The sequence below is a fragment of the Chiloscyllium plagiosum genome, unplaced genomic scaffold, assembly GCF_037043375.1.
Source record: "Chiloscyllium plagiosum isolate Xiang-an unplaced genomic scaffold, Cpla_swu_hap1 HiC_scaffold_6, whole genome shotgun sequence".
Classification (NCBI taxonomy): domain Eukaryota; kingdom Metazoa; phylum Chordata; class Chondrichthyes; order Orectolobiformes; family Hemiscylliidae; genus Chiloscyllium; species Chiloscyllium plagiosum.
The window spans coordinates 15,237,849-15,253,970 of NW_028270144.1; the positions used below are offsets into that span (position 1 = coordinate 15,237,849).

General features: G+C 43.2%; 1 protein-coding gene and 1 long non-coding RNA gene across 8 annotated transcripts in view; both read right to left on the reverse strand.

The window, feature by feature from the left end:
* Positions 1–16,122, reverse strand: part of LOC148149714 (uncharacterized) — a 282,534-nt gene that overhangs the window by 205,650 nt on the left and 60,762 nt on the right. The window lies entirely within an intron of this gene.
* LOC122550466 (transcription factor Sox-1a-like) lies at positions 1,800–8,408 on the reverse strand. The gene is made up of 2 exons (XM_043691222.2): positions 7,212–8,408; positions 1,800–5,865 (listed from the first exon to the last, which is right to left on the reverse strand). Exon 1 carries the CDS (start codon positions 8,312–8,314, stop codon positions 7,268–7,270), a length of 1,047 nt encoding a protein of 348 aa, XP_043547157.1. The 5' UTR covers positions 8,315–8,408; the 3' UTR covers positions 1,800–5,865; positions 7,212–7,267.

The window sequence follows — 16,122 nt, forward strand, 5'->3', positions numbered from 1 at the left end:
TCCAGGACTTGAACATAAAAATAAGGCTGCTTCTCTGATGCAATGCTTAGGGAATTTTAGCAGATACTCTCTTTGGGTGAAATTCTTTCAAAAAGGAATTTCTGTCCTCTCAGGTAGGCAATCCTCATACCACTCATCAGGGGCCTCTTGTGGTCAGAAGTAGAGTGATTACCCCTGGATCTCGAACCCTGGGCTCAAGCCCCACCTGCTTCAGTGGCATGTAATAACATCACTGAATAGGTTGATCAGGAAAAATAGGTTAAATAAATAGAAACCTTACAGGGATATTTGGGAAAAAGGGTTGAGAAGTTGCCCCAAGTGCCAAGAAAAATAATTATCCCATAGTCAACATCATAAAAGAACTATCCAATCCTATCCTAATGCTAACCTTATCTGGTCATTAACACATTTCTGTGAATAGGAACTAGCTGCCGTATTTCCAACATTTCAGAAGTAATTATACTTCAAAAACACTTAATTAACTGTAAAATACTTTCAGACATTGTGAACGGTGCTTCATGAATGCAAGTCTTTCTGTCAAGGGGAAGAAGGCCCTGAACCTTCTTATCAATTATTAATCCTGCTTGAAGATGCTGTCAATTCTGACTATGATCTTACATAATTAACTACAACATCTGAGAGATGCAATTGCACACCACACAGCTTTCACCTGAGTGGGAGAGCAGTAGCTATGGACAGGCAAGATGTACAAGACACTGCCCATGCATCATAAAACAGCCTGGACATTGTCCAATGTACAGTTTTAGTTTTCTAAAGTTTCCTAGATTCTAGAAAATTTGGAAAATAGTGAATACACTATTAAAGTAAGAAAGAAGACACAAAGCAGTAAACTGCAAACCAGTTGGAACTACATTTGCCATAGAGAAAATGCTGGAATTATTTAGTGTTAAATCAGTTTTAGTTGGGTGCTTATACAATCTTACTGGATTCAGGCGGAGCCAATATGGTTTTGTAAAAATGAAATGTTTTAACTAATTCAATAGAGTTATTTGAGGAAGTAACAAGCAACATAGATAAAGGGAACCTGTGGCTGTCCAGTACTTCGATTTGACTTGTGGAAAACAAGGCGCCACGCAGCTCATGGTATGAGGGTTAACACATTAGCATGGATAGAGGATTGGTTGTCAAACAGGGAATAGAGTCCGAGTAAATAAGTTGTTTTCTGGGTGGGTGGATGTAACAAATAGACTGCCACATGAATCAATGCTGAGGCCTCAATTTTGCAGATTATGCACCTATCGGTAGGAAAGTACGTTTTGAGGCGGACTTTTTTGTGAAGAGATGGAGATAGAGAAAGCGAGTAAGCAAAAAATTGACAAATGTGAGAAATGTGAACTTTCCACTTTCGCAAGAAGAACTTAAAAATGTTATTTAAATACACAGAATTTGCAGAATTCTGAGATATAAATGGATTTGTGTGTCCTGGTATATGAATCACAAACTGTTGGAATGAAGGCATATTAAGCGATTAGGAAGGCAAATTCGATGATGTCACATCGCAAGAAAATGTAACATAAAAGTAGGCATGTTTTGCTGCAGTTGTACGGGACTTTAATGAGACTGAATCTAGTCTGGGTTCCCTTGTTCGAGAAAGGACGAAATTTGATTAGAAGCAGTTCAGAGATGTATCAATACACTGAGTCCGAGGACAAGGTCTTATGAGGAAAGGTTAGACAGGTAGGAATTATGTCCATAGGAATTTGGAAAATTCTTACTGAAACATTTAATATTCTAAGGAGGGTTGATGGGATGGATACTGAAAAGATGTTTCCACTTTTAGGAAATGCGAGAACGTGAGGACATTTTTTTAAAAAAAGGGGATCTCCGATTTAGGGTGGAAGCAGGGAGATTTTTTTCTCAAAGGGGGCCTTGAGTTTATGGAATTCTCTCCGTCAGACAGCAAGAGAGGGATATTTATTTTAAAAAAAACATAAATGGTTTGATTTCTGCCTAATAAGGGAGTCAAAGGACACACGGATCGGGTGGGGAAATGCAGTTCAGACCACAATCAGATCAGACACAATTCTATCAAATGGTGAAGCAAATTCGAGGGTCCGAATGGCCTACTTCTGTTCCTAAATCATAGGTAGGACAGTGCCCTGAAAGTACCTACATTGCCGGCCACTGACCAGACAATACACACAGGACAGGACACTGGCATAACAAAGGACACGGTTCATAGTGCAGGGATCGCTCTGGGCACTGCCCACATTACAGCACACTGTCGGGCTACCGCTAATCTTTGGACACGCCCTCTTCAAAGCATTTCCTTTCCCTGGAGATTACCCGAGAGATTCCATTTGCGTTAATGATGTTTTCCGAAAGGAGTACCTGCAGTCGAAACTCTGGATTCACTTCAGTGGGGCCACGAGTCCCGCCTGAAGTACAGAAACAAGAGAACCTAATACTTTGGTGTAAAATTACCCTCAAGTCATAAGTCAGTAATGATACTCGATTTCCCGGTTAAAACAACGATTTAAACATTGACATGAGCCGTTAGGAATAGAGATTAGTTTTACAGGAAGTTGCATCTCCCGCGGCTTCGCGTTGATTACATAAAGAAGGAAAATCTAGAAAACCAGTAGTAAATATTTGCATCTCAGAATGAAGCGGGTAATGGTCGGATATGTTAGCACAAAGTTGGCATCATTCCATTTTGAAAAGCTGTAGCCTGTGCTAATATGGAGGTAATAAATGAGCTGACTCGGCGCCACTTGTGCAGTTTGCGGAGTGGGGCCAGTCTGAAAGTGGAGACTGAAAGCAAGTTTCCTTTATGCTCCACTAGCGCATTCACTGCCTAGTTACATAGGAGGCAAATCATGTCTATCCACAATGGCCAAGGAACAACGCGGCAGGCAATTCGAGGGAGTGCTCATATGTTTGTTTAATCTGTTGTTAAATTTGAAGATGTCAATTTAGTAAACGAGTTGTGCCGGAATAAGATGAGCGTGGCCCAATCTGTCAGTCAGGAACGGTAATTGGTCTCATGGAACGGCCCAAAAGTCTTCCATGAGAAGATTCCATTGTTCAACACCTTAAGTATAACTGAAACAATTTATTCCTTGACCCGATACGCAATTTTTTTTAACCTTTTGATAAGTGTTACTTTAGCTAAAAACTGGTAACTCAAGTTCAGGTTTAGGTGTTTGATTTTACTTCTAATACTGGCAATCATTAAATTTATTGAACATTTTAGTTATAATCGAACACAGTAGATGTACTTCTTGTTGACTCTGCCTCCTCAGGCATCATCACCCTAAGCAACTACCCACACCTCTTTCTCCGTCTCTCTCACACACAGGGCCCTCTATACAAATAATCAAAAGGTTTCAGGACACCTCCTGCTGAATGAAAGTGACCGCCAAGTTGGAAATAATTAAATATCACGTTTGTTCATAATCACTCATATAGATATAATAGAAACACTTTTCAACCGAGAAACTAACGGGGTTAAATTTACATATGATTAGGAATGTATTGGTAAGGAACCTTTTGAACACTTTGTCAACGGATCCATCATCTCTCTGTGGAATGGGACCGGTTTAAATGGTATGTTGAAATTCGTCTCGAGCTTTCTGGGTATTTCCAACATCATAGGGGACGGTGGCTTATGTTCAGTGGCTTTCTTTGGAGAAGGGCAAGCAACTCTGGGTGGAATTGTCTGGAAACTGCCGCCTTGCAGCGGCGAGAGGAACAGTTTTGTATCGCGGGCCCTGATGAATACGCTGATTTTCTTCAGCATAAAGTTTCTGAGTTTAAAAATGCAATGTTTGGAAATGGAGGCGGAGAAATGTGACCTCTGATCCTGTTCTCCAAACAATTCCCCAGCTCCACCACAATCCTTTATTTTTAACTCACAAACTAAAATCCTCTTTACACCCAAATTTTAACTTAATCCAAAATCTTGTTTCCAGCATCTGCAGTCATTGTTTTTACCCAAATTTTAACTATCTGCCAACACCGTTCATTGCCTGGCCATTAAGAATATCTCCGCCCATTGGATGACAGGTTATCGCCACTCTAAACAATTCCCTTCTATCCAACTCCACGCTTTCAGTCTCAGGGCAACAGACTGTATTCTGAACAGCCATCTGAAACTCGCTTCACTTTCTCTTCACTTTCCACTGGGATTTAGGACAGAAAATTGTTTACTCTCGCAATGTCGTCAACACACAAAGAATTAAGAGTTTACATAACTATCTAATTAAGTCGCCTTTAAAGTATAATCGTAGCTTGCGGTTCCCACCTACGACGCACCGCATTGATACTGAAGCTCAGGAGAAAAGTGGGCCGTGAATAAATTATTTGAGAGGCATTCTTGACAAAGCAACGCCTGAACAAAAAGCAATAATCTAATTTTTACCGGAACGGTTTCTCTGACCATACCACACTCCGCAACCACACCAGACAATATCCTTCACTAAAGGATGGAGTACATCTCAAGGAAACTTGTTTAATGCATCTTATCTACAGGATCAACGTTCACGGCACTTGAAAATATTCATTAAATAGTTTCTATATAAATAGTTTTTATATAAGAAAACATTGAAAGTGTAAAATATAAACTTTTACATGTCCTCGTGGTTCATAAATCAAACTAAGTCACGGTGCGAGGAAAGGAGAGAAGCAGGATAATATCTGTTTGACCAGAACTAATAATTTAGGATAAGGATCATATATCTGTGAGTCAATAACTACATCAGTGATACCTTACAATAATATATAGCACCACAGAAATGGAAGCGGGCAACAGTCTCTTAGCTCCGACACCAATCTTTAATATAAATTCTATGTTTAGCTAACTCATTCAAAGGAGTAAATGCAACATGTGAAGGAAAATGTAATTGGAAATCGAAAGGCTTCCTTTCTCAGACACGGACAATGCAGGGACTGAATAACAGCTCCCAGCAGCCCAAATATATGAGAGAATCTAGTGTCCTTTGAGACTTGGCCTGTTTCTATTTGAAGAATTCTTAACAATAAGCCTCCAAACACGCTTTATTTACACACTTGCTTCACGATTGTCAGTCATTCGCAAAATCCTAAGTTTAAAGATCTGAATGGCAAACGACCGGACACATTTGGTGCAGATTCGGGTTGTTACAACAAGCCGCGAGCGTTAGCTACAAGTGTCGCTGTGTTTGTTGTAAATTTGCTAATTAATCGAAAAGTGACACATCCAACTGCACACGAGATACCAAGACCTTCTTTACTGAAAAAAGAGACATGTGTGGTAAAGAAGCGAAACTGAGCAACAACCGGGCGGAACTTGGAGTTAATACAATCCTCCTTATATCAGACTCAAAACGTTAACACTTTATCTCTCCACAGATACTGCCAGACCTGCAGAGTTTCGACAGCATCTTCCGAACTTATTAAGATCATTCTATTATCAGCTATTGTATAGTTTGTAAAAGACCTCTAAGGTATTTGTGGTTTGGTTGTAACTAGCATTTGTTACAACCTACGGTGCGACTGAACTTAACAAGCAATTACCTTGCTCTGTGCAGCATTCGTTACATTAATCCGAATTTAAGATTTGAAAACAGTTATGTCAAACTTTGTACATGTTTTAAATTTTAAAGAATACTCAAATATAACCGGCTGATTCCTGGTTCTGTTAAAGAAAGTTTAGTAAATTGTCCATGTTATTAGCTTTTTTTGGAAACGCGGTTTGAACAATATTTTGATGGCTGGCAAGATCCATGAAATACACCAGTATTTTCAAACCACGTGCATTTTGATTCCGTTGTGATTAGTCAATAGTCGGAATAGAGATTTCTAAAACTTCTCTCATGGGATGTTTTTCTCTCTCTCTCTGCATCAAGTTCCGGTTGGTGAATTCTGAAAGAGGACAAAACACGAGTAGAAAACCTCTCCTTGCGCCTTCCTTTCTAGAGAAAGTTTGATCAATTTATTGCATCGCACTCTCCTTTTTATTTAAATCGATGTGTTGTCATTGCAGATAACCGAGAAACCTCCCGAATGAAACATTTGTATACTTCCAACCCACTGCCCTTGGCAAGCCCACTGCAGGTCAAAAACACCCCATCATAAGCCTCAGTGAAAAGGAGAGACATTCCCGCGTTCAGAAAGTCCGAATAATTCTGTCCTACCTTGTATATGAGGGACTGCGTTTGGTTCCGAAACTGACTGAACTCTGCAAGCGTTACATTTAAATGACCATTTAAAGTCAAATAAAAGTATTCCCCCCAAAAAATGGTTCTAGTTAAATAATAAATGTATGTGGGAGCGAAATAGATGTGGGAAACGAGGCTGCGCTGTGTTTAATACAGTCACCGAGTTTAAATTTCATCGATGTTAAGCATTGCACTACCCAAGCGAAACGGTTCGTATTTATACAAGCTCTTTAGTGATTCAAACTATCAGCCCTGTCATTTCAATTCTAATCATTCACGGGATTAGGTCGCTCTGTGCAAACTTTCTCAGCCCAGAGGAGCAGGTTTTGTTAGTTATTGTCCAGGGAATTAAATCCACAGTAAATACACCACGACCGGCTTCCAAATGCCACTTTTCATGAGGAAAGAATATTGCCTGAAAACAGGTCCATGAAATAAATCAGGGAAAGTATAAATGCAAGTTACGTACAACGTCTTTTTTTTTTGTAAAAATTTATTATTTTAACGGACTTGTTTTGAGCCACGCAAACAGTCGGTCTGTTCAGAAAAGTATTAGTAAACTATTTACATCGGCTGCCGGTTAATCTGCGGTTCAATTTTAGAATAAAAATGACCTAATTCTCTCTATGACTGACAGGAAATCTCACAAGCGAAAAAAAAGGGAAAGTGTTTCAAATACAGAAACTCACATGAGGCACACACCTGCAACTAAAGGCAGTTCAAACGCCTTAGAAATTAAGTTGAAAGTCCTGTTTCTTGCCTTTTCGTAATCTCGAAGATTTCCTTTAGTGTGTGCGAGGGGCAGGGAGGGGAATTTCAGATGATTCCGTGGGGAGCACTAGTGGAGTGTATGTAAACAGCGCGAGGGCGCAATTTGGGCAAATTCCAACAGTTGACATTTAATATAGCCATTCATCTCAACTGTCTGATAAATACTGTACAAAAAGAGAAACCCTCGGTGAATAAAACATTTACATTCTTTTTAAAATGTTATGTGCGCTAGCTTCAGAACCAGTAACTTCTGAGAGTTCCCACAACGAACGACTTTACCTCTTTTTTTTTACAAGTACATCAAAAAGAAAAGCAAATTGCCGAGAGCTGGGAGTTCACATGTGAGTTAGTGGGATGGTCCCGTTAACAGCCGTGCTGGGGCTCTGGTAGTGTTGAGCCAGAGGGAGCAGTCTGTTCTGGGATGGGTCCCCGGCTTCTCCGCCAGTCGGCAAATACATGCTGATCATCTCTCTCAGGTCCCCGGAGCAAGGGGGTCGGGAGTGCGAGCTGACCGGCGGACTGGGGGACGGTTCCGACTTGACCATCGAGCCCAGGGAGAGGCTGGCAGCTCCCTGGTGGCTGTAACCGGACGGGATGGGGCTGTAGGAGGGCGAGCCGCTCATGTAGCCCTGTGTACTGATGGGGCTGTACTGGAGGGACATGTCGTAGCGGTGCAGCTGCTGCGGGTGGTGGTGGTGGTGGTGATGGTGGTGGTGACCCGGTGTCCCACCAGCGCCATTCCCGCCGGCGGGGCCCCCTCCTCCTCCGCCTCCCGCTCCCCCCGCAGCCGCCGCTCCTGCCGCCGCCAGCGCCGGGTGCTGGCTGTAAGCGAGGGGGTCCTGCATCATGACCGCCGCCGCTGCCGCTGCCGCTGCCGCCGAGCCCGGGTAAGCGCCGTTCGCCCAGCCGTTCATGTGAGCGTAGGCGCCCGCTCCGTCCAGCCGCTGGTTCAAGCCCGGGGGAGAGCTCAGAGCCCCGGGGCCAGGGGAGAGTAAGCCGGCGGGCAGCGAGTACTTGTCCTTCTTGAGGAGGGTCTTGGTCTTGCGGCGGGGCCGGTATTTATAATCCGGGTGCTCCTTCATGTGCAGCGCCCGCAGCCTCTTGGCCTCGTCGATGAACGGGCGCTTCTCCGCCTCAGACATGAGTTTCCACTCCGCCCCGAGACGCTTGCTGATCTCCGAGTTGTGCATCTTCGGATTTTCCTGAGCCATCTTGCGGCGCTGACCCCGGGACCACACCATGAACGCGTTCATCGGCCGCTTGACCCGCTCGCCGCTCACTTTGCCGTTGGTGCCGCCCGCGGGCACCGGGGTGCCGTTACCGGCGGCACTGACCGGGTGGCCCGGGCTCTGCAGCTCGCCCTCCATCATCAGGCTGTACATTCAAGCGGCGCCCGGTTCCCGGGGAGTGGGGTGGGGGAGGGTGGGGAACAGCAGCCTGGCCAGGAAGGAAGCAGCCGGTGCTGGGGCAACTCCCCGGTCCTTTAGCCCACACCAACTTCCCCACCTTGCCCCCCTCCCCCCCGCTCCCACCGCCCCCGCCAGCCGTTAGAGTCGGAGAGCAGACTTCTCCAACCAGAGACTGGGCACGGGCACCCGAGACCCAGCCGCTTACACAGGGGGCTGCAGAGTCATTCGGTTTAAAACCCGTTGGGATTCGGTGCAAAGTTGTTCGGTGCCGAGTTTCTCGGTTTCGACACGGGGAGGAGTTGCTCGGTGTTGATTCGGTGCAAAGTTGTATAGGTTTAGAATCGGCGCAGAGTTGCTCAGGTTTAGAATCGGTGCAGAGTTGCTCGGTTTAGATTCGGTGCAGAGTTGCTCAGGTTCAGATTCGGTGCAGAGTTGCTCGGTTTAGATTCGGTGCAGAGTTGCTCAGGTTCAGATTCGGTGCAGAGTTGCTCGGTTTACATTCGGTGCAGAGTTCCTCGGGTTCAGATTCGGTGCAGAGTTGCTCGGGTTCAGATTCGGTGCAGAGTTGCTCGGTTTAGATTCGGTGCAGAGTTGCTCAGGTTCAGATTCGGTGCAGAGTTGCTCAGGTTTGAAGCCAGTTGTGCCCAGAGTTATTTGTCTCTGGCTTCCATGTGGGGTGAAGCTGGGGAAGAGAAAGGGCCCGGGGGATGGAGATTGACAGCCGTTAAATGAGTTTATGAGAGCCAATGGGCTGGAGCTCTGGGTGAGGTTTACTTGTATAGCAGTGACGTCGGCGGGGTGAGAGCGGCATTAATTAGGCAAATTAGGGGGCGGGGCCAACGCCAGAGCTGTCAGGATGGTTTTGGGGGGATTGTGGATCTCCCCAGGCACCTTCCCCGCGACCCCATGCCTGAGATCCCTTCAGCACCTTGCACAGGCGAGTTTTAAGCCCTTGCCAAGGTAGCCACCGTGCATCTCGCTGACAGTGTTAGTGCAGCCTGCAGCAGATGTCCAGTTTTCACTCATTTGGTCCCTTGCTAAAGCCTGACCCGCGCTTTTGAAAGGTTGACAGTAATGTTGAATTTCAGTATCACGGGGCGCAGCTCTCTTCCGAACAGGAAATTAGGGAGACTCTTGTCTCCCAAGTTGTTGGCCCCTCTATCCAGTGCATCGTGTTGTTTGCAGTAAGGCCAGCATTCAATCCGCACGCTGCCACTTTGCTGAAGCCCCAAGAGAGACTGCCGCCCACCCCACCCCACCCCCCGGCTACCCCTCGCGCTGTGCTCGCTCGCCTCCAACAGGTGTCGTTGCCTGGCGGCTGTTTGACTGACAGCTGCGAGTCGGCATCTCCCGGGCCCGGGATCCTGGGAGCTGCCTGTCAATCATCGCGGGAGGGGTGGGGGGGGAGACTGGACAGCTACTAACTCGTCCATCTGCTCGGCCGATTCTGAACCAGCCCCGGAGTACCCTAGAAATAATGCACAATCCGCAGCAAGTAGTTCGATTCGACAACACAGAATCCCCGATTTAAATCGGTTTTCCCGTATCAATGGGCCCAAATTATTCATGCAAGGAATTAACAAAATGATTAGGTATAGTGTTACATCTCGCCGCCTACAAACCCTGTATAAACCTTGAAAAAGCTAAATAATACAATAACTGATTACCAGAACTGCGCGTTTTTGATTCAGCTTCGATCAGACCAATTTCACAGCTAGGGTTCGTTATAAACTAATAGGAGAGAATTTAATACAGACCTTGTGGGGATTAAAATTACATTTGGAAGACGAAACAGATTTCCCGTATAATGGCCTTAATGTTATATTTGACTTGTCATGAGTCATGTTGGTATTAGTAAAAGGTAAATTGCTAAAACAGGTTTTGCTCACGACAAGTAATGTATTTTTTTTTCCCAGTGACTGCTTTGTGCTATTGTTAGAACAGAACTCGGTGATCATAAAGCAAAGAGCAGGACTTTATTATGCCAGAGTGTGCATAGAGGTCAGAAGGGGTGATAACCATGTGGCGAGGGCTCAGTGTGTTGGCTATCTGTCTGAACTTGCTCAGGCCGTTACTTACAATGTATGGGGGCCTAGAATCGAGGGGGGGGGGGGGGGGTTATATTTCTCTCCCAAGTAACCATTTGGGTAGACGTAGAACTGTACAATGAAAGTGGAAATAATTCAAGCAACCCCATGGTCAACAGTTTATAAATCAGTTATTCTGGGTGGCAGAGGGGAAGGGCGGGAGCAGGAACTCCCACTGTGCCGTGTTATGTCGGTAATTGGGCCCTTTAGAGTCCAGTAAATGGCCTTTAAACAAATTAAGCCGCTTGCAGAAGTTTTTCAACTTTGAGCGTCTGTGAATAATCACCATTGAAATGGACTTTGTTTGTGCCACCATCCAACCCAGCGCCATCCGAAACGGGTTAAATGAACTGCCAAGAATTTAAGGGAAATCCAATTAGTTAGCAGAATCATATCTAGGCGTAAGCAATTTGCTTGCACGAGGAGGCTGGTTATTAAAGAGAAGATAAATAATTCGATAAGGGAGATTCGAATGGAATTGGCTTTTGTGAAATCCTATGCTGAAAAGCAGATGTCCATCGCCGTCTGCTGGCGGTAGACACCGGCTGGAGCTTCCTGAGGGAAGGCACGAATAAACGGAGATCGATTCTAATGAGCTTCTTTTATACTTCACTCAGTTTAACCCTGCACCGCGTCACCATTCTCTCTACATGCTATTACCATTCTCGGCAACAATGTACAGTCCGTGCATTTGAACAGAAACGAATTCGTACAACACAACATTCTTGCCCGAAACGTCGTTATAAGTGACATCAGAAACAGAGCCCACAATGGACAGTGCCGTTATGTAAAGACACTTCAGAAAGGGGGATGGGGTGTATTAAAGTGAATTGTGACATTTCTTTTGAATACAGGCTTCACATAGAGTAACAAATAATTTCATACTGCTTGACTAATTATTTCTTGTATGCGACATCAATAATCTATAAAACATCTACAACTTTTACGTGCTTTTAAATAAAGGTTATACAAATTTTAGGGAAAAAAAAGCCCTGGGAATAGCAAATGTAGGTATTCTGAACACTAAATCAATTAATTTGGATTCCGAGTCAAAGCCAGCGAGAAAGAAGAGATGGCGCCGTAAGCCATACTCACGCATATCATTCAAATTTCACAGATGACCTGCCCTGAAAACCTCAATCAGCTTCTAATTGAGGGGAAACAAAATATTGCTTCCTACACTAGGACTAACGATTTAATCATTATATGATACATTATAGCTTTTAATTAGGCTAATGCTGATACTGTATGGGAAAAGATAATTCAATACAGTTCTTGATGAATTCTATAATTGGGTTAACAACCGAGCAGTGGGAACACGTCAATATTCAAGCTGCGTAACCACTAGATTCAATAAAAAGGAAAAGGTTAGTTACACAGCACAAAAGGAACGGGGAAACTAGACACACAAACCGAACACGGGTATATGCAGCGATATACACAGCTTGGTTAGCACATATTTGGCAACGCATTCGACCCAGATGCCAGCATTTTTAAAAATCAATATGTGGATATTTTTTACTTAGTTTTCAGCCCGTACTGAATTTGGCGCAACAACGCAAATGCAGTAACCTAGTATCTTAACCTCCTCTGGTAATTTTCCAAATATGCAGACCATCACTGGACCGATTGCCAATGCTAAATTAAAGGTAAAACGAATAACTAATAATGGGCTATAAAATATTGGTATCATCCCTAATGCACACTGTTTAATATTGTTAGCTATCAGAGACTTATAAAACATTGTGTGCCAGTCTATAACTGCATCTTAACATTTCAAAGGTTCTATGGTAGAATTATATCTTATTGTCTCTCAATCGATTAACCATCGTTTAAAATAATACAGTGGAATTTGGTTCCCAGTTCCGAACAATACCTTTGCTTAATTAATTTAAAATGCAGATGAAAATGTGAATAGTTTCGTAAGCACAGAGCGTGATTAAAGAACGCTACAGCATAATGAGAGGGCCTGATGTGTTCCTGAGGGTAAAAGACACAAAGACATCATTCAGACCCAGGTGCCTGGGAACTGACAGCTCCCTTTACGGGATCACAGTGACTGTGAGATAAAACACAACTTTTAGATAACAGCACTTGGGATTTTCAGTGATTAAAAGCAATTTGATGTCAAAACTGACATGAGTATGTCAGCTGAAATAGGACATCCCAATCCACTCTCCAGAAACGGCATCGTGCAACTCCGGTTTTACAATTAAAGTTCGCGATGGCTTCATCTGTGTGTTTCATAAAACAAAGCGCAAGGACATTTACAATATCTCAAGACAAAGTGTTAAAACTACCATAAGGCGGAGCCCGCTGGTGGAATTGGTTAGAACCAAATTGGGCTTCACAGGGATCTGAATCCGGAAGCCTCACTTACTTCAATGTTATTTATCCGCAGCTTAGTAAGAATTGCTATCTCAATGCACGGATATCTGAGGTGTTTAAGTAAAGAGATTGTAATTGTTTTCAAATCTTCGGTCAAATAATCGCCTCCGTTTCATTAGAACCCACACTCATAGATGTATCTTAATTGATTGGGGCAGACCCGGTGTTAATGATTCAGAATATTTGAAGATAATGTCAAGTAGCATTTTAAACCACTTCAAATTCCACTATTCTCGATTCTATAAATAACGAATTAGAGATTAGGGAAGGCCGTGAATTATTGTTTTGGCTTGATTTGATGTTGGTGTTAATAGTTCGCAACAGCGGGAAAAAGTGAGGAATTAAAACGAGCACTCTAAAAAAAATCCTCATTTTCGTGTCGTTTATTTATTTCCCCAAATGACACACAACCTCGAAATCGGTTAATTGCTGAACATTTCTGCCGTTAAGTAAGTCAGACACGTTAGCGAATAAACCATGAAATAACTTCCAAACTTTGGGAATCATTGACGCGAATAGTGGTTTACAGAATATTCGTGAACGTGACCTTTTAAAACACTTTTGCAGCAAATAAATTGTTACAACAACTGCTACTTTGGTTATCTTCATTAGGCGAAAATAAAATGCTGGTGGCAATTTGAATTATTTTATAAAAGTGTGATTGGAAGTTTTCACCGTTAAATTTTCTCATAAATAAAATCGTTCATGGGTTGAGCGTCACTGGAATTTATAGTTTATCCCCAATTGCCCTTTTTGAGTGCAGTTAAGAATCAACTGCGTCGCGATGGCTCTGAAATTACATGTCGACCAGACTAGGGGGAGGCCAGCAGATTTCTTTCCCTAAGTTACATTAGTGAACCTCACTTTGTACGTATTGATCTTGACTTATCGAACTCCCAGTTAGGCTGACTGTCGATCGTCGCATCTGAAATACCAAACACGGTGGTCAGTGAGATTAACTCTTACTGAAGCGAAGTAATATCGATGGAGAATGATACAGACATCGGCAGGAGACCCGGTATCTGGTTAATTTATGTCAAGTATTAAGAAGTATTATTTATGAAAAACAAATACAATGGCATTCACTAATGGCGACATTTTATTCAGAAAATTGTATTCTTGAGCCTGATTCGGTGTTAATGCCTGTGTAGTCCCGTAGTTAGGGCAAGTCTTTATCCCAATGCCAAGGCCATTGTCTGTCCCAGTGCCAGGGCCTATCACAATGCTATGTGCAAGGGCCAGTGGATAACCCAGCGTTTACGCCAGTTCTAATGTAGAGGAGTTATAATTCAGGTAAACCATGACATATAGATCTTATAGACTTCGAAGTTCGTGGAATACATCAGCTTGTCCATATTAATCGGAGGAAAAGATGCTCGACTCCTGCACTAAGATTTTTTTTTCTGTACCCAGTTTGTGGCTTTGTTCCTGGCTTGCGTCAATTTGTTTTATTTTTAAACATTGTATAGTATTAAAAGTCTGCCTAGATGAATAAACATCAAATTTAACTACTTTCAAGTAGTTTTATGATAAAAGTCAATCGGTCTAACCGTGTGGATTTCATAAAGAGACATGCAATAAGTTATCACAATACGGATGATGGTGACTTTGGCAATGAGTTCACATGGTGTGCATTTTTGATACGGACCAACAAAAAAAATCACGAAAGCAAAACATGGTGAATGCTGGAAATCTGAAAATGGAAACATAATATGGAAATACGCCGCGTGGCAGCATCAATGGAGAAACAAGAAATTCGGTTCTCCCACGTGTTAGCTGTGTTTCTCTCTGTACAAATTCTGCTAGGTATTTCTAGCGTTCCTGTTTTATTTAAGCTAATAACTAGAGCTGAATTAAGCGCGTCGAGTTGATACCGGCTAAGTGTGATCGCTGCCCTCTTTAATCTGCTTGGTCAGTTAGTTGAGTTACAAAGCCCTCACGATCCGACTGCTGATTCGATTGGTTGGAAACATTTCTACAGCGCTTGCACTTCGATCGAAGCTGCACCGAATTGTTAAAGACAATTGCCGTCAGAAGACGGAAACGTGGGGTTTCAAAGTTCCTCAAAGGTAAACTCACACGGATAGAGAGACAGGAAAGTACAGGCGAACAATCCGAGTGGGGAAACCTTGGTCGTTGCAGTAGAAACCGATTATTATCGAGAAAGGCTGGGCGCATGTAAAATATATTTGGCCCAAGGTCCATCCACAGGTTGGGATTAGTGCCCACCCGAAATATATTGAATCAAGCATCAATTCCAGCATACAATTCATGTACCCCTCAATGTGCCCAACACCGTCACACACGTCAGCTACAGGAACGCATGCGCACGCACGCTCGTTTTTTGCGGGGTGCCATTTGTTGGTCAGACTTGAACGAGTGATTCAGGTTATATAGTTTGCAATTCATCCCATTCATCTCCACCAAATCAGATTGATTGACCGTGTCACTAAGTTTGCACTGCATATGGTGAAATATAGTTCCATCGCCTCTTCTCAACTCCGTTCTGCCCAACCAGTCTCCAACCACCCTCGGTGCACTTTGGTCGGAATGTAACCTTAGTTTCCTCTTCCGATCACATTTTATGCTTTCTTTTAAAAAATAACTGATAGTTCAAATGCGCCGAACCGCATTGCCAACACCGCAGTGACTCTCGGGGAATCTAGATTCCCTAAGTGATTCCAATGTCATCCCTTTGGGATAGGAATCAATTAAGTTGGGGGGGTAGACCGGAAGCACTTATTCACAATTTTTTTTCAATGACATACGTAAATAGTCGTTCGTGGATATATTTAATCAACCAGTCCAATGTTGGCAACATTTTTAGAATCTTAATTTTGGCTCCATGAGGCCATTGTCGGAAATAACACTCAATCAGCTTTAGACATAGCTTAGTATTCAAAATATAAGGAAATCTGTAATGTCAATGAAGTCTTGTAACCTGCGTTTGTCCTTGCACATGTTTTTAGATAATTCGCGAGAAGCCCAAGTGCAAATATACACAAAGGTAAATGTGGTCTTAACCCTACCTCTAGGTCTGGATTCAAGTTTACATGTCTGAACAGGTTGATTAAAATATTTGCATAAAGCTGCTTGTGTTTATGGATGTATGTGTGACAGTATATGAAGGGTATTTGCACCTGGTTTGTATATGTGAGTGGGAGGTTATGCGTTTGTGTACAATTTATTTGTGGGTCTGTGCGTGTGAATCTGCGTGTGAGTTTCTGGAGCTATGTGTAGGTATATTTGTGGAATAGGAATGCATGTCGTGTAAGTGTATGGAGTAGATATGTGTATTGGTGTATG